This window comes from Urocampus carinirostris, chromosome 1 (assembly GCF_059441175.1).
Source record: "Urocampus carinirostris isolate Australia breed hairy pipefish chromosome 1, RoL_Ucar_1.0, whole genome shotgun sequence".
Lineage (NCBI taxonomy): Eukaryota > Metazoa > Chordata > Actinopteri > Syngnathiformes > Syngnathidae > Urocampus > Urocampus carinirostris.
The window spans coordinates 63,043,225-63,070,533 of NC_142349.1; the positions used below are offsets into that span (position 1 = coordinate 63,043,225).

Consider the following 27,309-nt stretch of genomic DNA (forward strand, 5'->3'; position numbering starts at 1 on the left):
TACTCGATCAATTCAGTGTTCAAACATCCATCCCAAACAGACTATGGTCAATGTACCTGTAAAAAGCAGAAATTCAAACATTGGAATGACAACCGGTACTCGTGATCGACTTACACCAGCCAATGCAGAGGAAAACCCACTTCCGCAGCTTATCAGTAGAGTAAGTCATCACGATGGCCGTGTGCAGATAGCAGCCCTCCACGAACATCCAGAAGAAGTTGGTGACCACGAAGTAGTTGTACACTGTGGTCATCAAGCGACACCACGGCTGCCAGGGACGGAACGGCTCGGGTAAGCCGTGGAACTAAACACGGTCCTCGAATTGTTCTTACCTCGTTGCTCTCGTGGATGTTGTGGTCGATGAGCTGCAGCAGGAACCACATAACGTTCCGCAAGATGAAGGTGGTAATTAAGTTCCAGTGGATGATGTTGCGCAGACATCGGATGCTCCTGAAGATACCAGGAAGTGCACTCAATTTAGGAGGAGTAGTAAATAACTATAACCAAGACCAAAAGTTCATATTATACTCAAAACATATGTTTTACCCTAAGAAACGATGACGGATCACATTATTTTCTAGACAATAACCATATTCTATTTTTTTTATCACAGATTGGCTTGTTTTACCAAGACTGATACTTTGGACCGAATTATTCATTAAACATGATGGATTTTTTGTGCTACATTGTTTTAGAAGCATGTTGACAACTACCATTTACTTCTAGTATGAGAACTAACTTCTTCTTCTATGTTAAAAAATAGTGTAGTCTTCTTCATAATCCAAAACGAACTTCTTCTATAATGTGAAAAAATTGCATCATCTTATTCACCTGCTCTTACATGTAGCTCTGGCCTTCTTCCATGCAGAAAAATGAGCACCATCTTCTTCTTCACTAATAAATAGCCTAATAAAGTTGTTTTCTTCTACTCTGAAAACCATTTTTTGTCATGATTGCCAAAATTAAGACACCTGTGGCAATCGTTAGGCGCGCAGGAGCGCGGTCTCTGATGGGCTGGCACTCTCCTCTTAAGCTGTCAGCGGCAAGAGGAGGGTGTCAGACCGTACTTGTGTCTCCCTGTGTGTTTTGCCAGATTCCAGTACCAAAGACCTTTCCTGTTTGATTCCTGCCTGCCTTCGGTGTCGACCTGTTTCTGCCCCACGCTTACGACCTGCTCTCCTGCCCTGGCAATCGACCTGCCCGCTAAGACGTATCGATTCTGCCTACCTGTCACGGAACTGCCGTTCCGTCTTACGCTGCTAGCGATCGACAATCCTCGGCTTCCTAAGCAAGCTCTGTCAGCTCAATCCAATAAAGATTTCTTGAAAACGAACGCAATTGGGTACGAGATTCCATTCTGGTTCCTGAAATTTTTTTCTGAATTACAAATTATTTGGGATTTTTTTGGGGTGTAATTTACCAGGAAAAAAAACATTTCTTTATTTATTCAGAACAAAACCCCAAACAGCTTTCCATGAGTTTTGTTTAGAAATTGACAAAAATTAGTTTTTGAACCAGAATACCTCGTATAGACTATACGCAGGGCTACCAAAACTTAGAATGTAAGGGAATTTATTTGTGTAGAGTTAAGTGTTTGCCTTGCATGTGCGGAGGTTTGCTGACACACTGGCAAAGAGTGACAGAGAATGAAGTGCTTAAATAGGGAGAGGGATAATTAGGAAATGAGTGGCAGCTGGGGCTGAAAGAGTGAGCGCAGGTGAGGGCAATTAGCATGCAAGTGACAGAATCGTGACAAATGTAATCTCGGGATAAGGTGGTAGGAAAAGAGTATCTTACACCTTTGCAGTTGCTTAGCATGTATCTGCGCCGCTTATCCTGACTAGGGTCGCGGGGGAGCTGGAGCCCAACGCAGCTATCTTACAACAGTGGGCATGGGACACCCTGAACTGGTTGCTAGCCAGTCGCAGGGCACACAGAGACAGACAACTCACTCACTCATTCACACCTAAGGACAGACATTTTGGACAGGCCATTTAACCTCACAAGCATTTTTTTAAATGTGGGAACGAACCAGAGTGCCGGGAGGAAACCCACGCAAGCATAGGGGGAACATGCAAACTGCGCAGCTGGACTTGAACCCTTGAACCTCTGCACCATGGGCTGCATGCTAACCACCCAGCCGCCGTGCCTTGTTTAGCATACATTTATATGCTTCTATTTTTATTGTTATTGTTTGGTATTACAAAATAATCGGTTGTGTTCTGCACTGTGTTTTTTTTGTATCCGGCCAATATTTGAATAAAGGAACAAATTAAAACAGTTGTTTTTTAAAAATCTGATTCTTTGATTAATCGAAACAACAACGAATGATTCATTGGTTCTTAAAATAATCGGTGTTTTTCGTCCCGTTTGACAACTACACTTTGGATTACTTTCTATCCTATCGTTATGGGTTTTAACGCACAAAAATGCGTTTATTTGAGGAATCAACTCCTTGCCCTGAAGAATTCTCGTGCCGGCGTGATAAGGGGGCCCTGACGTGGGTTGAGAGCTGGAGCTAGCTAAGCGGCTAGCGGCGTTATAAGTCTTCGGTACGTCCGTAATCATGGTAAATGTGAACTCTCTACCAAATAAGACCGACGAACTGGCTGTGCTGGTGAAAAACATCAAAGAGTACAGAGAGTGCAGTTTGCTGTGTTTTACGGAGCGTGGCTCACGTCTAGCATCCCGGACGCTAACGTGGAGCTACCCGGAGCACTGTTAGACAGAGACACAAAGCCTGCGGGAAGCGGAGAGGAGGTGGACTCGCTATCTTCGTGAACACGAGTTGGTGTAACCCTGGGCACAAAGATTTCCATCTGGTGCAGAAACGTCGAACTTTTGGACTAGCGTGTGACCTCATCCACTCCGCTGTTGCTAAACTACAACACAGCACCCCGAGGCCATCCTGTTAATATGTTAATAAACAACAAAGAATACCGCTGGAAGTGTGAATTTCCCTTGCGGGGATGAATAAATAATCTATCTATCTACCTAATTTTATTCGTGTGTGTGCCAAATCAGAATCCCTTGTCTCACTATCGCCCTCTGGCTGAAGCAAGAGAATTGTGTGCCTCACTCTGCATATTCAGACTCTCAGCATAGCATACCTGTCAACCTGTAAGTTTTTGCCGTACAAAGTACGTTTTTTATGCATTTTAAGACGAGTACAACGTACAAGAAAACTTCTGTACGGAAAAACGCAAATTTGTCAATTATGGGTACCATCTGGTACTGTGTGCATGCGTCTGCCGCCTGGGGATTTCCCATCATGCATCATTTCCCCCCCAAAAATATGGTGTACGATTATTTGGCATTTTCTACTGGAAAATACGACAGTTTGTACGGGCATTGAGCCGTGGAGGTTGACAGGTATGGCATAGTCATTTGTTACCTGCTGATTGTATAGATAATATTTGAAATATAATGTAAACATTCAGATATTCCCAAAAATAAGAAGTTTAATTAGAAATAACAGAATATAATCATGTAATATATTTTCTATTTTCTATTTCCATAAGGACAGGTGAGGCACGTCAATTAATTTGCCTACTTCATTTAGAGCAGGGGTGTCAAACATGCGGCCCGGGGGCCAGATCAGGCCCGCTAAGGGATTGAATCCGGCCCGTGAGACAACGCTCAGTGAAGCGCAAGAGAAAAACGAGCTGTAGGTTGAAATATGTCCACTTGATGTTGCCAAAGCTAGGTGCCTCTCACAAAGACGGTGGACTTGTATTTCTCTCTCTCTCTCTCTCTCTCTCTCTCTTTCTCTCTCTCTCTTGCTCTTTTTTTCCCTTCCCTTTTTCTCTCTCTCGCTGTCTCTCTCTTTCACTTTCTATGTCTCTCTTTGTCTCTTTCTTTGTTTATCTTTGTCTCTTTCTCTCGCTCTTTGTCTTTTTACCTTATTTTGCTCTCTCTTCCATTCTTCCTTCTCTCTCTCTCTTGTCCCTCTTTCTCTCTCTCTTGCTTTCCCATTCTCTCCTTCTCCACTTCTCTCTTTCTCTCCTTTCTTCTCTCCTCTCTTTCTATTTCTCTTTGGATATTTTTCTTTCTCTCTCTTTCTTTCCCCCTCTCTCATTATTCGTCTTTATCTCTTGTTTCTCACGTTTCACGTTCTCTATCTCTCTTTTTTCTCTTTTTCTCTCTCTCTCTCCCTCCCTTTCTCTCTTTCTTTGTCCCACCCTCTTTTTCTCTCCTTCGCTTTGTCTTATTTCTTTCTCTCTTTCTTTCTCTCTAATCTACTAGTCCGGCCCCTGATAGAATGTTTGTTCTATCCTGTGGCCCCCGAGGTAAATTGAGTTTGACACCCCTGATTTAGAGTATCCGAGTCTTTTTATGTGATCCAGATGGAAAGAATATTCAGTCCCACATCTAAGCAAACTTCATCCTACTACAAGCAGAAAGCATATTTCGATTTCCCTACCTAGTATTGATTATTCCAGCCTTTAATCCTAGAAAATGTCTCACCACTAACTTCACAGTTTAGGCCCACTAGCGCGTGTAGGTGTTTGCTTTAAGCGGGATATGCAAAGAATGAGGAGAACGTAAATGAGGAAACGATATTGTTTGCGTGCGAGGCAAAATTGCCGCCGCAATCTATTCATTTGACATAAGCGACCTAATGACAAGGAACGAAAGCGAGAGGAGTGCCGTCTGCTCCGGGATGCACATGGAGATGTTTGTGCGCTATTTGTGTACTCGCCTTAAGCACAGGAAGAGGATGAAAGCCACTAAGAGTGCCCCCACAGAGATGCAGTGGCCCAGGTAGTTGATAATCAGCGCTATCTTGTAATGCACAGGATACATTCTCTGAAAAAAGAACATACCAACACCCCCACATAGTTGTTTACATCAAGAAGGTAGATGTATTTAAAAATAATAACAATTTGCATATATAGTGAAGAAAATAAATATTTGAACACCCTGCTATTTTGCTATTTCTCCCATTTAGAAATCATGGAGGGGTCTGAAATTTTTATCATAGTTGCATGTCCACTGTGAGCAAGATAAACTAAAAAGAAAAATCCAGAAATCACAATGCATGTTTTTTTTAACGATTTATCTGTGGGATATAGCTGCAAATATGTATTTGAACACCTAAGAAAATGATTGTTAATATTTGGTGCAGTAGCTTTGTTTGCTAATACAGAGGTCTTTCACCAGGTTTGCACACACTGCAAGAGGGATCTTGGCCCACTCCTCCACACAGATCTTCTCTAGATCAGTCAGGTTTCCGAGCTGTCACTGAGAAACAAGGAGTTTGAGCTCCCTCCCAAAATTTTCGATTGCGTTCAGGTCTGGAGATTGGCTGGGGCATGCTAGAACCTTGATATGCTTGTTACGGAGCCACTCCTTGATTTTCCTTAATGTGTGCTTTGGATCGTTGTTGTGTTAGAAGACCCTGCCACGACCCATCTTCAATGCTCTGACTGAAGGATGTAGGTTGTTCCCCAAAATCTCACAATACACAGCCCCTATCATCCTCTCTTTAATGCAGTGCACTCACTCTGTCCCATGTGCAGAAAAACACCCTCAACGCATGATGCTACCACCCCCATGCTTCACAGTAGGGAAGCATGGGGGTGGTAGCATGTTCTTAGTGTTCTTTGGATTTTACTCTTCATTCTTCTTCCTCCAAACACGCTTAGTGGAATTATGACCACAAAACCCATGAAATGAAATTAAATGATCTGCATTTATATAGCACTTTTCAAGTCAATGACCTCCCAAAAGCGCTTTACAACGTGCTTCACATTTCCCAATAGCGGCCGTGCAGCCATGTAAGGCGCTAACCTGCTTATTGGGGGTATTAGGGGTTCAGTGTCTTACCCAAGGACCCTTCGACATGTATGACGGAAGAACCGGGATTCGAACTGTGATCTCTTGATCCCAAGACAAGCGCTCTACCTCCTGAGCTACTGCCGGCCCCCCATGACTCCTCTGTATCATCCAAATGGCATATGCAAACTTAAGACAGGCGTTGACATGTGTTGGTTTAAGCAGGGGAACCTTTCGTGCCATGAATGATTTCAAATCATGGCATCTTAGTGTATCAGCTACAGTAACCTTGGAAACTGTGGTCCCAGCTCTTTTCAGGTCATTGACCAACTCCTGTTGTATAGTTCCGGGGTGATTCTTTACCTTTCTTAGAATCATCGAGATCCCACGAGATGATATCTTGCATGGGGCTCCACTCCGATTGAGATTGACCATCATATTTAGCTTTTTCCATTTTCTAATGATTGCTCCAACAGTAAACCTTTATTTACCAAGATGCTTGGCAACTGCTCTGATTCAGGATGATACATGGAGTGCAGGTGGACTTCTAATGGGCGGACTAACAGGTGTTTCAGGGTCAGAATTTTAGATGATACACAGGTGTTCAAATACCTATTTGCAGCTGTATCACATAAATAAATCGTTAAAAAAACATTCATTGTTATTTCTGGATGTTTCTTTTTAGATCATCTCTCTCACAGTAGACATGCACCAACGATGAAAATTTCAGACCCCTCCATGATTTCTAAGTGGGAGAAATAGCAAAATAGAAGGGTGTTCAAATACTTATTTTCTTCACTGTATATATATATATATATATATATATATATATATATATATATATATATATATATATATATATATATATATATATATATTATAATATATTTATTTGTTTATTTATTTTAATTTTCACAATTGTAAAGCTAATTTTTACAAATTGAAAATTGTCACCAAGAGTGAAGCAAACTCTAAAAAACAAAATAATTTACCTTAAACGTGAGATGTGGTAGTTATATCAACGTTTATTCAAGTTTAACCCTTTTGGAATGCTAAAATAAAATTGTAGCATTGAACAATTCAGCCGGAATGCTAACGCTAAAAAACATCATTTTTCATGTTAAACTGAGACGTAGTCGTATCAACAGATAGCATTTCTTTTCACAACCCTTTGACATTGGGAATGCTCAAAGGTAAATTAGAATCATTGGACTATTCTGCCTTGAGGAATGACAGAATGCAAACGCAATAAAACATAATTATTAACGCAAAACTTTTCGGGGTCTTGGTTATTTCAACATATCTCATGATTTTTCCTCCATGTTTTAGCCATTCGGAAATGCTAATGCTAAATGGTACACAGTGAAAAATTCTGCCAAGACCGACGTCGGGATTATAACTAAATGAATTATCTTAACCCCTCAACTTTCCAGTAAAAATCGAAATCCGTGACGTACCCAAAATATGGACAGTTTGAGACTCCATGTGATTAAGGGCTATACAAATAGACTTGACTTGACTTTGGTGTCTTTTAAAAGGTAAACTCCGAAGTTTTGTCCCAGACTGAAATAAATCTCCGCAAGTGCTACTAACATTGAGTTATCTGAGTTGGAACACACAGTAAGAGAAGGTTTTTGTTCTAGCCTGATTTTTTTTTTTTTGCAAATAAAGCCCTGCAGAGTAGTGCAGCTTGGGACTCTTAGCTGGAAAGCAGGTAAGACAATAGCTTAAAGCCTTACCTGGTGCCTTGTCAAATTTGATCATAGTCTGTAAAACTACACGTTGTATTTACACATTTTTCTAAAGGCAGATTTTTTGAGAAATTTGTATTTTACTCTGACCAATTTTTAGACATTGTCAAAGAGTTGTAAATGTTTGACTTCTCTTTCCACAAGTCAAATCAATGTTTGAGCTCACTTGCGTATAATAATGGTGCGTAAAAATGATCCACGAATTGCTTTGCGCTCGTTTAATTTCGGCTATGACTTGAATACACATCAAAACGTATACATTTATGTTGGAAGTTTCATCAGCTAACCAATGTGTTAATCATCATTTAAATCAGCTACTACTGGCTGAATATATTAGGATATACTGGAGGTGATCTCCCTTCTATTAAACAGGGAGCCTAAGGCGGGCTGTGGACCATGAAAAAAGCCACAGCTTTTGTGAACAAATGAATTAAAAGAAAGAACGTTGAACAGAGCAGATACGCTTTAGGTGGAATCTTGTGTTTTGGAGTACCGTATTTTCCGCACTATAAGGCGCACCTAAAAGCCTTTATTTTTTTCAAAAGCCGACCATGCGCCTTATAATACAGTGCGCCTTATATATGGATCAATATTAAGTCGCAAAGTCTTGCAACTAAAGCAAGCAGCCGCCGAAAAGATTTTCCCCTGAAGGCGAAGTTGCCGCGGTGTATGCTGGGATTTATATACCGGCGTTTCATTTCCTAACCAATGTGTCAATCATCATTTGAATCAGTCACTATTGGCTAAAGTTATTCGGAGGTAAAGGGGGCGGATCCTTTTGATCATCTACAGGCTCGCATAGGCTAAAGGGGCGAAACAAAGCCTGCAATTGGCCGAAAAAGATGAATGTGGATCACACGTTGGTTGGGTTGCACTACGGCATAGAGAAAACATTTTTTACTATTCTGTATTTGTAAATATTTTACTCTCCTCGATTTACTACACTCACGGTTGTAAGAAGACCATGGTTACGTATCATTAATGAACGTGATGGCTGCAAGAGAACTTGGGTGAGCTATGCGGATTTATATTTCCCGGTATCTTGTTTTAGAACGATCTTGATGTTTCTGTGATGAGTCTATTTTTAAACTAAATTCAATTCAAAGTGTTTATTGTCATATGCACAGTAAAAAACCCCGTTTCCCTGCACAATAAAATTCTTACTTTGCTGTCCACACAGTTGCCAGCAAAAAAGAAAATGGAAACTAAGAAATGTTTGTTTGATAACATCGTACGGACACCGCATCCGCACGTGTGTACGACACATATTTGCTTCTTTGCAAGCTTTGGGAATGTTAAGGGGGTACTAAGTTGGACTGAACTATCTGACTGTTTTGTCGATGTTCCCATTGTAGCGCCTTATAATCCGGTGCGCCTTATGTATGGAAAATATAGGACCAAAAACTATTTTTTGGGGGTGCGCCCTATAACCCGGAGCACCTTATAGTGCGGAAAATACGGTAAATATCAATGTGTCGGGTATATCGTTTCAGACTGATCATGGCGTTTCTCTGACTAGTGACATCGTACAGACACGTATTTTCAAACCAAAATGTGAGGCGAAATGTGAGGTGTGGTGGTTATTCAAAATGTCACAACAGCATTTTTCATGATTTAGTTGTTGGGAACGCTAATGCTAAATTTTGCACGAGAAAAATTCCACCAGGAGTGAATCCAGGAATGCGATCTGTAAAACTGAAATATTTATCCTAAACTGTGAGGTGGGGTGGTTCTATCAATATTTCACACCATTTTTGTTCAAGTTTAACCCTTTGGGAATGCGGATACTAAATTATACACCTTAATAAATTCAGTCAAGAGTGAAACTGGAATGCTAACACTAAAAACAAAATAATTCATGTTAAACTGTGGTTATATCAACAAAACACATTTTTCTTTTCTCAACGTTTTAGCCTTAGTGAATGCTAAAGGTAAATGGCACACATTGAAAAATTTAGCCAACAGTAAAGTCTGATTGCTAACGCTAAAAACAAAGTTCACAGTTCACAAACCCCTTACCTCCTAGGGCACAGGTGTCAAACAGGCGGCCCGCGGGCCAGACTAGGCCCGCTAAGGGATTGAATCCGGCCCGCGAGACAACACTCAGAGAAGCGCAAGAGAAAAACAAGCTGCAGGTTGAAATATGTCAACTTGATATTGCCAAAGCCAGGTGCCTCTCACAAAGACACTGTACTTGTATTTTTTTCTCTCTCTTTAGTCTCTCTCTCTCTCTGTCTCTCTCTCTCTCTCTCTCTCTCTCTTTCTCTCTCTTTCTTTTCCACCCCTTTTCTCCCACTCGGTCTCTGTCTCTTTCACTCTTTTTGTCTCTTTTTCTCTTCCTTTGTTGCTCTTTGTCTCTTTCTCTCTGTGTCTTTTAACCTATTTTGCTTTAACTTCCTTTTTTCCTTTTCTCTTTCTCTCTTCATACACTTCAAGCTTTCTTTTTTCTTTTCTCTCCTTCTGCCTTTCTATTTCTCTGTGGATATCTTTCTCCCTCCCCCTTTCTTTTCCCCCTCTCTCATGACTTTTTATCGTTTGTTTCTCACGCTCTCTCTCCCTCTCCCTCTTTTTCTTTCTTTGTCCTGCCCTCTCTCCTTTTACCTCCCTCTTTCTCTTTAAATTATCTCTTTTTCGTTCTCTTTAATCTACTAGTCCGGCCCCCGACAGAATGTTTGTTCTATCATGTGGCCCCCGAGTTAAAATTAGTTTGACACCCCTGTCCTAGGTGGTGTGTCTTGGGCAAGTACATCCTGGCAGGCCAATGCTTTGTGTAGTGGTTTAATTCAAATTATGTAGAAAAAGGGGGACGGCGGTAGCTCAAGAGGTAGAGCACTCGTCTTGGGATCAAGGGATCCCAGTTCGAATCCCAGCTTGTCCGTGTTACATGTCGAAGTGTCCTTGGGTAAGACACTGAACCCCTAATACCCCCAATAAGCAGGTTAGCGTCTTACATGGCTGCAATACAAGGCCGCTATTGGGAAATGTGAAGCACACTGTAAAGCGCTTTGGGAAGTCATTGACTTGAAAAGCGCTATATAAATGCAGATCATTTCATCATCATTTCAAAAAGTGTGGTGGTACAATTTTGATTTGCCCCAATACCAAAAATATGCCGTTAGCCCCTTTTACCTAGCTTGTTATCTCGACGCTCTGAATACGATTAAATGCAAGTGAGACGCTTGAAATGTCTCAGGATGTCTAAATTTATCCGAAGAAAAATGGAGCATGATCCAGAAATACACTCGATTGGTGAGACGTTGAGGACGCTCTTCCACTCAGATGTTGATATCGCACTCGAAGATTAGCGCAGATGCCCGGGAACAAAACCACTGGAGTGTTTTATTGTGAGACACCCAAGACTCACCCGATTCCTCGAGGTGTCGTTTCAAACCGATAACAAAAACCAACACTTACCTTCTCCTCTAAAATGGGCACGCAATTGGAATAATTGCTCTTTAGCGCCCATGTGCCGTTTTCCATGCATTCCCTGTACGCGCTCCCTGAAACGAGAAGACAATCTAATTAAGTGTGTGACGTGCGCTTCGTTGGATGCAAACTTTTCTCGACTGAGTCGTTTCAAGTGAGTCATGAATTGTGACAAGGTGGCATGAAAAACTCGCCGTGGTCAAAGTTGAGCACGATAATCCGCTAGGCTACGACACGGAACACCATTTCCGTAAGGTTTTTGCGTTTCACATTTGGATGTCATGCAAATCCTGTCATTGAGTCACGGCATGTCTTTTAAAAAAACGTTTTCTGTGATAGAAAGTGAACCCTCGCGTTTTACGGTCTCGCTACTTCACTGATTTGGATTGTATTTTGTGTTCTGCATTCTGTTTGGTGGGGCACTTTGCGCGTCTCCATGACCCCTAGAGCTATGTCGGCGGGTGTCTCGTACTCCTGGTAGGGTTACCCAAGCTGAACAGGTCGAAGGGTAGAGTCCAGACTAAGCGTGATCCCAAAAGCTGGTGGCGGCACGATTTGAGGCGGTTTCCTACAGACCTGGATCCCGTTAGCCGCCTGCAGTTGTAGAAAGATGCCGGTCATCTAGGGCAGGCCTGGGCACTCCGGTCCTGGAGGGCCGTATGTTCTGCATGATTTTTGAGGTTTCTCTGATCCAATACAGGTAATTCCAATCACCAGTATCGTTAACGAGCACTTGCTAGCTTGCTAACGAGGTTATAATTTGTATCACCTGAGTTAAAGAAGAGCAAACTTCAAAATCTGGCAGGACGTATGGCCCTACAGGACCGAAGTGCCCAGGTCTGGTCTAGGGTCTCCCTTGCCACTGGAACCATCTTCTTTACAATCAAGATAGTGGCATTGGGGAAAGCGCACCCCTTACGCCACTTTAAAAACCATCATTGCGCAGGTATCCTCTTTTACCTGAGTCTCCGACCACAATCCACAGGGATCAGAATTTTCCGCGGATCCGCGGATTTCCGCTGTTTTTGAACCCCAAAGGCATTCCGACTTTTTCACTTTTTCTCTTGCGTAGCAAACAAATTTAAAATCCGACTGTCTCACTCTTTCCTTTATTGCTCTGGCGCACCCTGGCGGCCGTTAGAAAAATTGGCCGCATTGTCTCACAAGCTGCAGGGACTGAACTGCATTTGAACTTATCTTGCAGTATTTACAAAAAAATCAGTTATGTGGGCAAATTATTTTAATCTTCTAAAAATGTTACTTAAATGATAAATATAAGCATGGTTTTGGACAAGTAAATTGCCTAAAACCCAGGTTTTTTTTTTTTTTGGCGGTGGGGGGGCTCCGCCCTGGTTCATTCCTGGACGCTGGCTATTTTAGCTGAAAATGAAAATCTCCATTCTGATCCCTGAATCCAGGATCGGACTGTTCAAACATCAGCAGACTCACAAATAAAAGAAGATGGTCATCATCGAATCGATGGTCAACCCCAACAAACTATTCTGTTTGGCTGATGTGTGGTGGGATCGGTCTCTGATTAGGCACGGTCAGATTTACCAAAAACGGAACCTACATCTGTTTTGAGTATGAAGACAATATATAAACTGTAGCAGAGAAAAACATGAGTTTTAATGTCTTATTTTAACCTATAAAAAAAGTGTAAACTCTGCTGAGAGAGGTGAATGCAAGAGTATTTGGCAGAGGTGTAGAGATGATGGATAATGGTGGAACCATGTGGCAGGTACCGTATATTCCGGACTATAAACCACTACTTTTCTCCCAAATGTTCAGCCCTGCGGCTTATTCAGTGAAGCGGCCAATTTATGGAATCTTTCTAACGGCCACCAGCGGCGCTGAAGTATGAAAGGTAAGCTTAAGACCAGTAGAATATGTGCGCCAAGAAAGACTGCAACTTCTAAGTTTAAGAATACATTGTCTGTAAAGTTAAGATACGTTCCGATAATGAGGAAGACGCCCCTGATAGCGATAGTTTTGACTAGGTAGTTGAGGACGATCTTACGTGAATTTCACAATTACGGGATGCTTTTATTTAACAGGCACGTTTGATTCATTGCGAGCGTGATCCTACTTGCGTGTTGGTACCTTTCAAAGGCACGGTTTGGAATGAAAGTTATATTATTATTATTAAGGCTTTGAAAACTCTCTCGGTGTACCGTCTTTCTTCGTAAATATGTGTAACCATGTATAATATGTATTTTCAGCTGTATGTTTTTGTAATGTATTTATTTTAGAGATTTATTCTATTATGTGTTCTACGGACAAATCAAAAATAAGGGGCGGAGCAAACGCGGGCTGATGGGAATTGGGGTAAAGCTGAGTTACCGGTAGATCTGTCTGTTGTCGCAGCGGACAATAGTGGATATATATTTTTCCCACCCTTAACTTTGGAAATATACATTTTGTTTGCTTGGATTACTTTCAACGGGACCCAGACTTTACAAGTCTGCATTATACCTTAATTACGGGCATAAATGTGAATTTCCCTTCGGGGATGAACAGAGTATCTATCTATCTATCTATCTATCTATCTATCTGACTGTGGTTATTGAACTGTGCACTGCAGCGGTGACAACGAAATTGGACGTGGCACTCCAAGTTCGTTTTATGTGCACAAACAAGGCTTTAATGCCAGGACCTTAACTTGGCCTTTTGCAAGGCTTTGATGCTAGATCCTTAGCTTGGCCTTGTGTACTTTCTATGAAGTCACTATCTTTGATTTTTGCATTTCGGAGATGGAATATGAGCTTGCTTTGTCCACTCCACGCATCGGCCCGGTATAGCAGTACCTCCGGGAACGGTGCATTCGCAATGATCGCAGCAAGGCTTTAGGGCTAGGACCTTAGCTTGGCCTTTTGGCTGAGAGTAAGTGTCCCGGCTCCTAGGCTTTGTAGCGTATTATGAACTGACCGATAACGGATAATGGATAATGAATAACGAAGATAGATCAATAACCCTTAAAAACCCCAAAACCCCATCTATCTATCTATCTATCTATCTATCTATCTATCTATCTATCATTTTCCATTTGTGATGCCAACTGTGGTTCTAAAATTGTGTGCCATCTATGTAGTTACAATTGTGGAACTTACAGCCTGGTCTGAGATAAACTTGCGATTTCGTTACAAGTATTAAAGCGGGCGCACACGGCTTATACATGGGTGCAGCATATGTAAGTACAAAAGTGGCAAATCACCGTAAAAGTGGTGGGTGCGGCTTATAATCAGGTGCGCTCTATAGTCCGGAATTTACGGTAAGTCAGTTGTTGTTTGCAGATGACCCAGCGCTTGTGGCTGATTCTGAAGAAACATTGAAAAGGTTGGTAATGGAGTTTGGAAGAGTGTGATAGGCGTAAATTATATGTGTATGTTGGGAAGAGTAAGGTGATGAGGTTTTCACGTGATGGAGTGGGCATGGCGTTAGAAATAATGTTGCATGGACAGGTGCTGGAAGAAGTTGAAAGCTTTATGTACTCGGGCTGTGATGTGGCTGCAGTTGGTGGAATGGAGTGTGAGGTATTGCACAGAGTGAATCAAGGAAGCAAGGTTTTGGGTGAGTGATGAGCAACAAGAGTATGAGTATGGATGTTAAGAGGGGACTGTATGAGAGTGGGATTGTGCCGACTGTGTTGTAAGGTGCAGAGACTTGGAGCCTGAATGCAGATTTGAAAAGGAAATTAAATGTTTTTGAGATGAAGTGTTTGAGGAATATGTTAGGAGTGACAAGATTAAATAGATTGAGAAATGAAATTGTCAGAGACAGAACTGGAGTAGTAGTGGAACTGAGCCAGCATGTGGATAAGAGAGTACTTGGTTGGTTTGGACACATGGAGAGGATGGATGAGGAGCGAATGTTGAAGAGGATCTATGGAGCACAAGTAAATGGAAGGAGACCAAGAGGAAGGCCGCGAATGACGTGGATGGATAGTGTTGTGAGTGCACTGCAGGAAAGAGGACTAAATATAATTGAATGAGTGGAGAGGTGTTGTGAAAGGACAGTGGGATGTTGGACCCGGTCTGATGGATCGGCAGGGCACGCGTATGATGCGGCAGGGGTAAACCAGTGAAAGCTGTCGGGCCCTCCTGTTGAACAGAAGAGTGTGTTGTGTCACCCTGACCCAAGTGACATGGCCGCTTTCTTGTGTCCCGTTTCATCTGGAGGAACGAAAGCATGACCAACTTGGGTGCCGAGGTGCTTAACTTGTTTGGGTGTTAGGGAATTTGGGTTGGCCATGGTCCAAAAATTATTGTGTATGTTTTTGCTACTTTTTCCTTTTTTTATTTTCTTTATTTTTGTTTGTGTTTGTCTTGCTGTCGGTCACCCCTCTCGACAGATATGATAAGGGTAGATAGATAGATGAATAGATAGGTACCCCTCCCTTATGAAAAACAGTCCTTGCAACAAGAAAAAAAAGTGGTATGGCTAGACTCGCTTTCAGCTTGCGAATCACGGTTCACGGATCGTTTAACCACCTGGGTCGTCAGGGCACCAATGATGCTGCAACTCTAGAAAGCTTTCTCCACTGTCGACGGTTATTGGCCTGTTGGCACCAGTCCATTCCTCAATATTGTCGGCACTGTTATTTTACAGTCTTTTTCTCTTCCTAACCCTTAGGACTGTGCCCTGGATAATTATCCTGGCCTGTCCTGATGATCTTGAGATGTGACTATACCACTGACGTTTTCGTCCGCGCAGTTGAAAACAGTTTTTTTACAGGGTGCAATGCCCACCCTGATGGTGTTGCACATCTGTTTAGTTTGGCACATGGTCTATGTAGCTAAAGCCTAGAAGTTTCCTATAGTATCGCATCTCCATGGTATGGATTTTCTATTCCAGTTTTTCTGTGAAAGTCCATGTCTCGCAAGCGTAGAGGAACACGGGAGTAACCAGCGCTTGCAAGAGTCTGATCTTTGATATCACTGCTATGTTCTTGTCCCTTCAAAACATTTCATAGGCGCCACAGCGAGCGGCAGCCTTTCCATCAGCTCCGTGTTATTTTGCTCTTCTTGTGATCTATTGTTTTAAGTGTCTGCTTCTATCTTCAGTTTGTTTTCTTCCCGTTTGACAACTACACTTTGGATTACTTTCTATCCTATCGTTATGGGTTTTAACGCACAAAAATGTGTTTATTCAAGGAATCAACTCCTTGCCCTGAATAATTCTCGTGCCGGCGTGATGAGGGGGCCCTATGGTGGATGCAGAGCCGGAGCTAAGGCTATGCTACCTGGAGCTACCCGGAGCTATCTGGAGCTACCCGGCTTCAGCTCTGTTAGACAGAGACACAAAAGCCTGCGGGAAGCGGAGAAGAGGTGGACTCGCTATCTACGTGAACACGAGGTGGTGTAACCCTGGGCACAAGATTTCTATCTGCTGCAGGGACGTCGAACTTTTGGACTAGCGTGCGACGTCATTTACTCCGCTGTTGCGAAACTACAACACAGCACCCCGAGGCCATCCCGTTAATCTGTTGATAAACAACAACTATCTATCTATCTATCTATCTATCTATCTATCTCTCTATCTACCCATCCATCTATCCATCTAGCTATCTTCAGATGGGTTTAAGTTGGGCAAGTGCAGCTCTGGTTTGAGCAAGGCCATGAGTTTTGGTCCTGACCCCTCTACTTATGTGACAAATCCAAAATATTTTGTTTAATATGTTTGCTGATTCTGATCCCATACTGGGTTGATGCTTTGTCCAGGTGGTCTCTGAGTTCCTGTTCTTCTCCTGCCAATCCGGAAATATCCTCAACTAAACTGAAGTTAGTGACATTGTGTCCCCCAATGCTGACTGTAACCTGTATGTTGGACCAGAGCTTCTGTCAGTATCCTCTCAAGGAAGATATTGAAAGCTGGAGAGAGAATACAGCCTTGTCTCACATTGAGCGTGGTTTAAAACCATGCTCCAATGTTATCATTGATTAGTACCTCACTGTTGGCATTGGCATTCAGCTGTTCAATGGTCTGAACAAGTTTCTGGCCTGTGTTGGACTTCCGTATGGTGACCAGTAAAACAGCTTGCCATAATTAACAAAGATGTGATGGAGGGTTTCTCCGGGGTTCCTTACCTCCCTAAAACATGCCTGTTCCTTGGCTCACTCTTACTAAAACTAATTATTGTATTTGGGACTGAGATGTATGGCAAATCCGAGTCCTTGGTCTCACTATGGCTCCCTGCTATGCAGACGCTCAACACAGTGATACATTATATGCTAATGTATTGGTTGACAGATATTTAAAAAAAATAGATCTTTTTGGGACAGCAAATTCAACATATTGATTGACAATACTTCTCATCACTTAAATTTCATTGTGTAGTTCCTGCTTGTCCCATGTCTTTAAGGCCAGGCACTGACTTGATATTGAAAAAAATGATATCAACCCCATTTCATCCTTTTATTTATCATGATTTCTTCCTAAACAGGAGTGGAATCTGCTTTCATTCATTCTTTGCACTTTCTTTTCAAATTGAGCTATTTCTTTTTAAATCACTCAACCCTGATCGAATTTTGGCTGTGCTTGTTGTTTGTAGGTTGACAGGAATCCAAACCTTTTTACGTGAGGGTGATTATGAAAAAAAGTCAATGCATTTAGAAAAAATGAGTCTGAATTTGGCGTTGCCGAGCATTTCTACTTGGCCGAGGTTTTTAGGGGCTGTGCTTTATTGAAAAAGCTCCAGGGAGCCATTTGAGAGTGTCAAAGAGCCACATGCACCTCCAGAGCCGCTTTTACATAGAGACAAATTTATGTCAAATGTGTTTGTATTTGATGGGAGGGCCTTGACACAAAACATAGCTAAAAACGCTCCTAGAGCCCGAAAGTACAACTGTGTAAATTTTCACAAAAATGGGTTCAGCCGTTTTGAAGCCTATACGCCACATACAAACACAGATATATAGATAGGTATAGGTTAGATTTCAGTCGATTTGTAATGAATCCAGAATGTTTTTGAATTTTATCTGTATTGCTGTCAGGACCAGAATGGAGACAGGACCCACTTACGTTGCGTTTCTCACAAGTTTTATTGGAAGAAAGAGAAAGGGTTGCGCCCACGATCCGGTGATTGCTGGACGCGGGGAGCAGGTCGCTCTGAACGATGGCGGTGTCGGGAACGTAAAAACGTGGTCGGACTGGAGTAGTAGTGGAACTGAGCGAGTCGGAAGCCAGGAAAGGAGAGTAGACGTGGTTGGGGACAAAAAGAGGTCGAAAGCCAGGACGGGAGTGTAGACGTGGTCAGGATCACAAACGGGTCGACAGACGGGAGCAAAAAACAGGTGGGAGTCAGGGTCGAAAAAGGCTTGCCTAGAGTTAACTGAAGTTCGCAGACGGACTGACAAAAGGGGACAGATAGGAGTGGGTTTAAATAGGGACAGGCAGCCAATCAGAGTCCGGGGCAGTTGGCGCCAAAGGAGCGGGCACAGGTGGAAGAGTTACAGAATATAAAGAACTTTATCAACATATTAACATTTTCGGAGACAGTCCTTTATACTGTTCTCTCAATTATTAGTTTAATCAGAGTCAAACTGTGGACAATTTCAATCTCAGGCCATTGTTATGATTTGAAATATCTGTGCTTTGACCCCTTGGTAAAGGTATTCGAAAGTACTAATTATATCATGTGAGTGGTGGTTCTCTTTGAAATTCAAATGGTTATTAGGTATTATAAGGATTAATTAAAGACTTCTTGACTTCTGAAAATCTTTACTTTGGTGACCTAGCAACAATTTCGATTTCAGTTCATATCAAAGGGCATTCAAGAAAGTTTAAGAAAGAAAAATGAATTATCTTATTCCAAAAAGACCCTGGGATAAAAAGTCTGTTGTTGGACTGATATGAATGCAGCAGCACGCATACATTTAACTTCTTTTTGTGGCCAATATCTCAAAGAAGCACCAGGTGAAAAGAAAAAACCACGACAATTATAAAACGTTTAGCTCTTTTGCTATCTGCTACTGTTTGGGATAAAAGGCTGTATCTATAAGTCAAGTGTTGGTTTCATTTTCTTTAAAAAGGGATTTTTCAACAACTGCCAATATCATTTGTCACCGGTAATGAGCTTTTTTTTTTGCTTTTGCTTTTAATGGGATATCTAAGATATGATTGCTGCTTGCAGAGTTGAGTAAAAAAAATCTCTATTGAAGTAATTGCCTGCTTGATCTCAGCGGGGAACGGAAGAGGAAAAGAAAGGTAAAAAGACTTACCGAAGTTTGAATGCGTGAGTGAATGAATAGATCCTTTGTAAAGCGTCTTTAAAGTCCAAAAAAGCATTACTTATATAAATATCTAATGCACTGGTATTATTCTCAAAATATAACCTTTTATAGAGATACTTCAATGGCAACCATCTGGAACATACAGAACCGACTTTTTTGTATATTAGAGAGAAGCAGAAAGTATGACACACTTGTATCATGACTTCGGCTGGACTGAAAATGTCAAGAAATAACGCACATGTCTAAAAGAACAGCAGTCACATCATAAAGGTGTCACTGGAAACACAGCATGCTACAGGAAACCCTGCACAATAGGCACAACAATGTATGTTACATGATAATTATATTCATTATTGAAACATTTTAGCAAAAAAATAGAAAATAATAAATTAAAAATTCTTTAGATCAGGGGCGTCAAAGTCAAACAGACGACAAATAAAAATAATTGGTGACAAGCTAAGGGGTGGACTGATTTGTAAAATGATGCGAGTAGTCTCGTGAGCAGGGTTGGGTAGGGTTACTTTAACTGGATTACTTTCAATTACTTTTGGATTACTCCGATACCAAATATGCTAATAAAAGACAAAAGAAACTAAATATGAATAAAATGACTCAATTTTGTGCAGGCTTGGGGAGTAACGGAACACATGGAACGGCAAAAGTGATGTTGGCAAGCTGTTTGGATTTATTTTCATTTTGTTTCTGTCGCATTTTATGTTCGTTTTGCCGGAGATCAAAGAGATCAAAGCCAGGAGAGAAAGCTTACCACGTGTTGTGAGTCATAATTTTATTCATATTTAGTTTCTTTTGTCTTATTTTAGCATATTTGGTATTGGAGTAATCCAAAAGTAATTGAAAGTAATCAAGTTAAAGTAACCCTACCCAACCCTGGTCCTCAGCTAAGTCCGCCGCTATACATCACACACAGGGCATGCCGCACAATTTGAAATCATAAAGGTTGGCATGCATGAAATAAGACAGAAACTTGCAATTTCCCGCAATGCCGTGATTGAAGCAACCCACCGGCACGTCACAACAAGGAACATTTCCAGCTGCTACGACTAAAGCTAAGTCGCTGTGACAGCGCTAGCACGCGACCGGCAGCACTTTAAAATCCACCATCCGCTCTTGAACAAATCTGAAGCGTCCCCCGACCCGTCAGCGTTAAACTGCACACCCCCCCCAACACAACACAAGCTGCACGCGTTTGACTCGACATGAAAACGAACAAGGGCCTTGAAGTTGTCGGGAGCTAATTTTAGCGAGCGGAGATGGTGTCGAAACAAGCTCTTCCAATGACGCACGGCTAATTCCGCGCCACTGGTGCAAGGAAAACGTATTCCCGACCATCTGCGGACACGCATGGAAAATCAGTGCTCAAGTTATTATTCTCTCGCTAACAATTTTCACGAGTTATTGCCACCGCCGTCGGGTACTTCATTGGCTGGGAATATTTCGCACCACCTCCATGTAGCATCCCTTCGCACCTCTGCAGGAGGCAACTTGTTATGCGGGAATTGATTCAGTGAGAGTGGACAAAAAGCAAATCTGGATTCCTGTGTGAAAACATTTCTAAAATCGCATTCTGGTGCTGTATTAGAATATCATAAAATGGCAAAATGAAACTTACTCAGAATACAATTCCTGAATGCTGTGTTCTAGCGTTATTTGTCGTTGTAATGTGAAAAAAGGATGGAAAAAACACTGTTCTCCCTCCCCAATAATAAATTGTGAGATAGTTATGACAATAAAGCAAAGATACATTTATATATATATATAGATATAGAAAATTGTCATGATTACCGATATGCTCCACCTGTGCCCGCTCCTTTGGCGCCAACTGCCACGGACTCCGATTGGCTCCCGGTCACTATTTAAACCCACTCCTTTCTGTCACCTGTTGTCAGTCCGTCTGCGAACCTCAGTGTACTCTAGGCAAGCTTTTCGACCCTGATTCCCACCTGTTTTTGCTCCCATCTGTTTCCCGACTTCGACCCGTTTTTGATCTTGACCACGTCTACTCTCCGCTCCTGGCTTTCGACTCGTTGCTGATCTCGACCACGTTTTTTGCTCTCATGTCCCGGCTACTGACGGTTTTTTTTCGCTCCCGACACCGCCATCGTGTTCAGAGCGACCTCCTCCCCGTGGCCAGAAATCACCGGATCGTGTGTGCAATCCTTTCCCATCTTCCCAATAAAACTGAGAGAAACGTACACAAGTGGGTCCTGTTTCTGTTCTGGTCCTGACAGGTTTCTCTTTAACTAACTCTTTTTTATGTAACGCCGAGATGTCGCTGTATTACGTTGTGCTAAAAGCACAAGGAAGAATACAAACTACGGGGACCCTAAATCACCAAACCGCACAATTCTTTTCTCATTTTTAGCAAATTCTTTCACAAGTAGTTTGTTTCTTTGGGGGTACTTGTAGCAGCAAGATATCGGATAATCATGTCTGCTCCCACTAGGTGAGGCTTGTGTTACGAAAAATAACAACAAACGTATCGACCTAGTAATTAAACGAACTTTAAAATTGCATGTTGACATAATAGTTTAGGTATTTCTTTCTTATTTTTTGTACATTAATATTGTTTTATTTTAATGAAGACATTTTTTTCAAGACTTGGAGAAACTAAATAATAAACATTGTCCCTATGAAACAATTTAGGGACAATTTAGATGGTGAACATATTTGGAGCTAAATCTAAAATGGTAATAAAAAATACCCTTGGAGAATCATAGTGGTCTTAATATTACAAAATAAAGGACAGGGGGAAAAAAACCCAATGAATTGTATGAGAAAATCTGCTTGTTGCCAGCAATTAACTGCAACTCCAGATTTCATAATGCTAATAGTGAAGCCAGCCAACGCTGCTAATAGCAGCACAGCTGATGCAGCCAACACAGCTAAATCAGTTGGCAAATTCTCTTCTGTGGTTTGATGTCTCTTTGTCTTTAATAGACCCATCCATCCATCCATCCATCCATCCATCCATTATCTGCACCGCTTAACCTCAGTAGGGTCGCAGGGTTTTGGAGCCCATCCAAGCTATCTTCGGGCAGTGGGCAGGGGACACCCTGAACTGGTTGCCAGCCAGTCACAGGGCACACAGAGACAGACCCTCGCTCATTCACACCTAGGGAGAATTTGGACCGGCCAATTAAACTGACATGCATGTTTTTGAAATGTGGGAGAAAACTGGAATGCCCAGAGGAAACCCACGCAAGCACGGGGAGAACATGCAAATTCCAGACATAAAGGTTTGATCTCGCAATCTCAGAACTGTGCCGCAAACCAAATAAATTAGAGAAAAAAAGGAATTAAAGTGTGTCCAAGCAGGTTAAAATTTATAATTTTGGTTTAATAAAAAAGCTTATCGAAAGAATAAATAAATAAAAAACTAAAAACGTTATAGTCTTTTATTATTTTCATTTTTTGGGGTGTTTTTTTTAAATAAAAAATCAAACAACATCTGAAAAGCAAAATAAATATATCCAGGAAGGGAATTTCAAATGCTAGCCGCAATTCAAAAACAAACCTCAAATTTTAAAAAAAAATCTAAAAATAATTATTTTTCATTCTTACAATAATGAAATGTTTATTGAAGGTATTGTTGGATACATTATTCAAAACAGGACACAAAGAAAAAACTAATGCTGAGAGTGAGCATGGCCAAATATGGTCACCTTACGCCCCCTCCCCTAGGGAAATTTGACAGATCTGTTACTGCCAACCTTTGCTTAAAGGTTTGCACCGTATTTGCACTAATAACCCGGTCAGGCAAAAAATTCCAAATTTTTGGTATCCTGAAAGAAATAAAGTTTCCGTGCAAGTTGCTGGTAGGTCTAGGCACCCGTAACTTATATCTGTGACCACGTAAACCATCAACACGACAGAACTCAAAAAATTGATCAAAAGGCACATCGATCATTCCATGCAGTACTTTGAACACAAAAATTAAATCAAATCGAATTCTACGGAGCTCCAAAAAGTCCAAGTTCAGTCTTTGTAGTCTTTCCGGATATGACAAGCTGTGCATCCCAGGTATCCGCTTCGTATACCGTCGTTGAACTCCTTCCAGTAGGTTAATGTCCTTGAGTAAGTAAGGGTTCCACACAACGCTGTTATATTCTAACCCGGGTCTAACATAAACGCAAAACATTCGAACTAAGAATGCTGGGTTCTTGTTGTAAAAGTGTCTGTAAATGTTTGATGCTACGTTATTGGCTTTGTTGGTAATTTTGGCGATATGCGTGATAAACTTTAAGTTTGAAGTAAGAGTGACACCCAGATCCTTATGTTCAGTAACAACATGCAAATCATGATCATTAATGTTATACAGCGGAACAGAACCATGAAAAAATGACTGTGCTAAGCATTTATGAGATGACAATTGTAGTTGCCGCTTTTCGGACCAAAGAAAAACTGATTTAATGTCATTTTGGAGAGAATCACTTGTTCCTGTAACCTGGGTTTTTGGTAAGAAAGCCGACAGTTTAGCATCATCGGCAAAAATTGAGATGTCACTACTTTGAATGGCCTCAGGTAGGTCGTTCACAAAAAACAGAAATAATAATGGTCCTAGTACTGAGCCCTGCGGTACCCCACTACAAACTTCCGACCACGCTGAAAGAACATCATCAATTTTTACGCATTGTTTACGATTTGACAAATATGCAGTTATCCATTCAAGCAGTTTTCCACTAATACCATAGCATTTCAGTTTTTGTAAAAGCTTGTTATGAGACACTTTATCAAAAGCCTTGCAAAAGTCTAAGTAAACAACATGACCAGCCATATTGTGAACAAAAAACATACTGGTAATATTATTCAAATGAGCTATTAAGTTAGTCATGGTAGAATGTCCGGACCTAAACCCATGTTGCTTAAACCTAAAAAGATTGTGCTCCTGTATAAATTTCCATATGGCATCTGAGATAATTTTCTCAAACACTTTACAGACGCAGCTAGTCAAGCTAACTGGTCTATAGTTGGCTGCACTTGTTGTGCTCCCCCCTTTAAATATGGGTATGACAATAGCACTAAGCCAATAGAGCTAGTTTGTTAATTTTCTTGCAAACCAAAATGTTACTACTACTACCATTAGTACTACAGAAATACCACTACACTAAAAACACAATCAAACAACAGAACCACTTTAAAAATATAACTAGTGAAATAATACAAAAAATCATTGTTTATTTGTGTCGCCCTTGATCACAAAGAGTCTCAAAGGGCTGCACAGACCACAGATTATTGCAAACCACAGATTATTTTGACACCATCCCCTGATCGAAAATATACAGATATACAAGTACAATTACAATTACAATTCAAAATATATTTAAACTAGAAAATAATACACTTAAGAAAAAACCCTTTTAAAATATGGTAAAATAAGAATATTGTGGTAATTTAACCAAACTAAAATTTGGCTAATAAATATACAATCATATTTCTATTTTTTCTTATTATATATTGTATTGGTTTCTTATTTTGTTTTTAAAAATGTCCACCAAAAAAACAAAACCTGTAAAGATGAAATATGAACAAAATGACGTCAACACAAGAAAAATGAACTTATATCCATCTATCTATCTACCTTGGTCGTATCCCTCAAGAGGGGTGACTGACAGCAAGACACACACATACAATAACAAAGAAAAGAAAATGGAAATAAATAGCATAAAAAAACACACAAAAAGTTTTGGACCATGGCCAACCCAATTGCCCAAACACCCAAACAAGATAGGCACCTCGGCACCCAAGTTGGTCATGCTTTCGTCCCTCCAGATGAAATGGGACATCAGAAAGTCGCCATGTCACTCGGGTCAGGGTGACACAACACACTCTTTTGTTCAATAGCAGGGCCCGACAGCTTTCACTGGTTTACCCCTGCCGCATCATACGGGTACCCAGCCCATCCTTAAGAACGGGTCCACAATCCCACTATCCTTTCACAACACCTCTCCACTCCTCTCCACTTCAAAAATGAACTTAAAAAGAACAAAACAATGTCATTATTATTATTATCGTTATTATTATTATTTGCAACAAAGGGGAAATTGTGGTTGGTTTAGTGAATCCGTAATTTCTTTAATGAAATATATTACTGTAAGTTCTACAAAACACAACTTCAGTAATACTGCAAAAATACTACAGAAATACTAAGACAATACAACAGTAATACGACAAAAGATTTACAGGAAAAGTACAACAATATAACGACAGTTACACTCAAATAAATTTACAGAAATACTGCAAGAATACAAATCTAGAAATTCTACAAAAATACGACATCACTAAATATAAAATTAAGTGCTTAAAACAGGACATAATGTATGGTGCCCTCTGTTGGCTGCGGCTGCATCGGCTCGCTACAACGGGTCAGGTGTATCGACATTTCGTTCTGTGTACATTGTTACAAAGAATGACAATACAAAGGAAATTATTATTATTATTATTATTATTCAACTTTGGTTGTGTTTCTGAACCCAATGTGATGAACAAAAATATATTTATTTTATAAATGCAAATGAGAAAAATTGGACAGGCCTCCAAACCGGGTTCCATGGCTAATGTTTTTATTCTCAAGGCCCACGACTCAAAAAGTACCCAGCCCTGGCTTAAGGGCATACTTCAAAAATATGAAGCATGGATGTGATTAAAAGACCAAAATATTATTTATGACTTCAAGCTCCTGTTTGTGTGCAGCGCTGACACTTAATGTGGTTCGGTTGTTGCCACTGCTCCCAATGTGTCTTTCCTGGCTGGTTGCTGCAGCGATTTGACAGCCAACCGCCTTCTCAATTGACAGTCGCAGGAATCCAGAGTGACTCAACGGATGCTATCACACCGACTTAACCAAATAGCTCGCCGGAATCACTTATATATGAAAGAGTTTAGCCTAGAAGTTTAGCAAATGTATAACTTAAATAATGTGGGAATGGGGATTTCATAGAAGAAGTTAACAAGCAAGCAATAATACGATCAGAGACAAATATTTGATTTCTGCATACCTGTCAAGCTCCAGGGCCCCATGCCTTTACAAAATGTTGTATTTTCCCTTACAAAATACAAAATAATCTTACACCATATTTATTTATGTAGTTTAACATGTTACATTGTACATGTGTTTCCTTATATCATATATATTGTTAATTACCATTTTGTTGTGAGATACTGAGTTGCTCGAGACGAATGAGGTTTATTATAAAAAAAAAGTTCAAAAATGAAGTAGCTTGGACGTTCACTGTAGAAGGAAAAAATACATGCAAATATAACTACCGTATATTCCGCACTATAGAGCGCACCGGGTTATAGGGCGCACCCCCAAAAAGTAGTTTTTGGTCCTATATTTTCCATACATAAGGCGCACCGGATTATAAGGCGCTACAATGGGAACGTCGACAAAACAGTCAGATGATTGAGTCAAACTGATTACCCCCTTAACATTCCCAAAGCTTGCAAAGAAGCAAATACGTGTCGTAGACACGTGCGGATGCGGTGTCCGTACGATGTCGCCAAACAAATATTTCTTAGTTTCCATTTTATTTTTTGCTGGCAACTGTGTGGACAGCAAAGTAAGAATTTTATTGTGCAGCGAAACGGGGTTATTTACTGTGCATATGACAATAAAGACTTTGAATTCAATTTAGTTTAAAAATAGACTCATCACAGAAACATCAAGATCGTTCTAAAACAAGATACCGGGAAAATATAATTCCGCATAGCTCACCTAAGTTCTCTTGCAGCCTTCACGTTCATGATTGATACGTAACCATGGTCTTCTTACAACCGTGAGTGTAGTAAATACAGGAGAGTAAAATATTTACAAATACAGAATAGTAAAAAAGGTTTTCTCTATGCCGTAGTGCAACCCAACGTGTGATTCACATTCGTCTTTTTCGGCCAATTGCAGGCTTTGTTTCGTCCCTTTAGCCTATGCGAGCCTGTAAATGATAAAAAGGATCCGCCCCCTTTACCTCAGAATAACTTTAGCCAATAGTGACTGATTCAAATGATGATTGACACATTGGTTAGGAAATGAAACGCCGGTATATAAATCCCAGCATACACCGCGGACGACTTCGCCTTCGGGGGAAAATCTAGTTGGCGGCTGCTTG

At 40.9% G+C, this 27,309-nt stretch overlaps 1 protein-coding gene and 1 pseudogene across 3 annotated transcripts in view; one reads left to right on the forward strand and one right to left on the reverse strand.

The window, feature by feature from the left end:
• The window catches only part of crhr2 (corticotropin releasing hormone receptor 2), a 124,895-nt gene that overhangs the window by 39,173 nt on the left and 58,413 nt on the right, over window positions 1-27,309 (reverse strand). For 2 of the 3 annotated variants that reach the window (XM_088348054.1, XM_088348062.1), the window contains 4 exons: window positions 10,944-11,029; window positions 4,703-4,809; window positions 333-450; window positions 115-268 (listed from right to left, as the gene is read on the reverse strand). In XM_088348054.1, the coding sequence (XP_088204180.1) occupies window positions 115-268; window positions 333-450; window positions 4,703-4,809; window positions 10,944-11,029 (465 nt within the window). Of the gene's footprint in view, window positions 1-114; window positions 269-332; window positions 451-4,702; window positions 4,810-10,943; window positions 11,030-19,174; window positions 19,372-27,309 lie in introns of those variants that run through there. The other variant, XM_088348070.1, reaches the window with a different exon arrangement.
• Window positions 13,613-13,784, forward strand: LOC148376515 (U2 spliceosomal RNA; annotated as a pseudogene).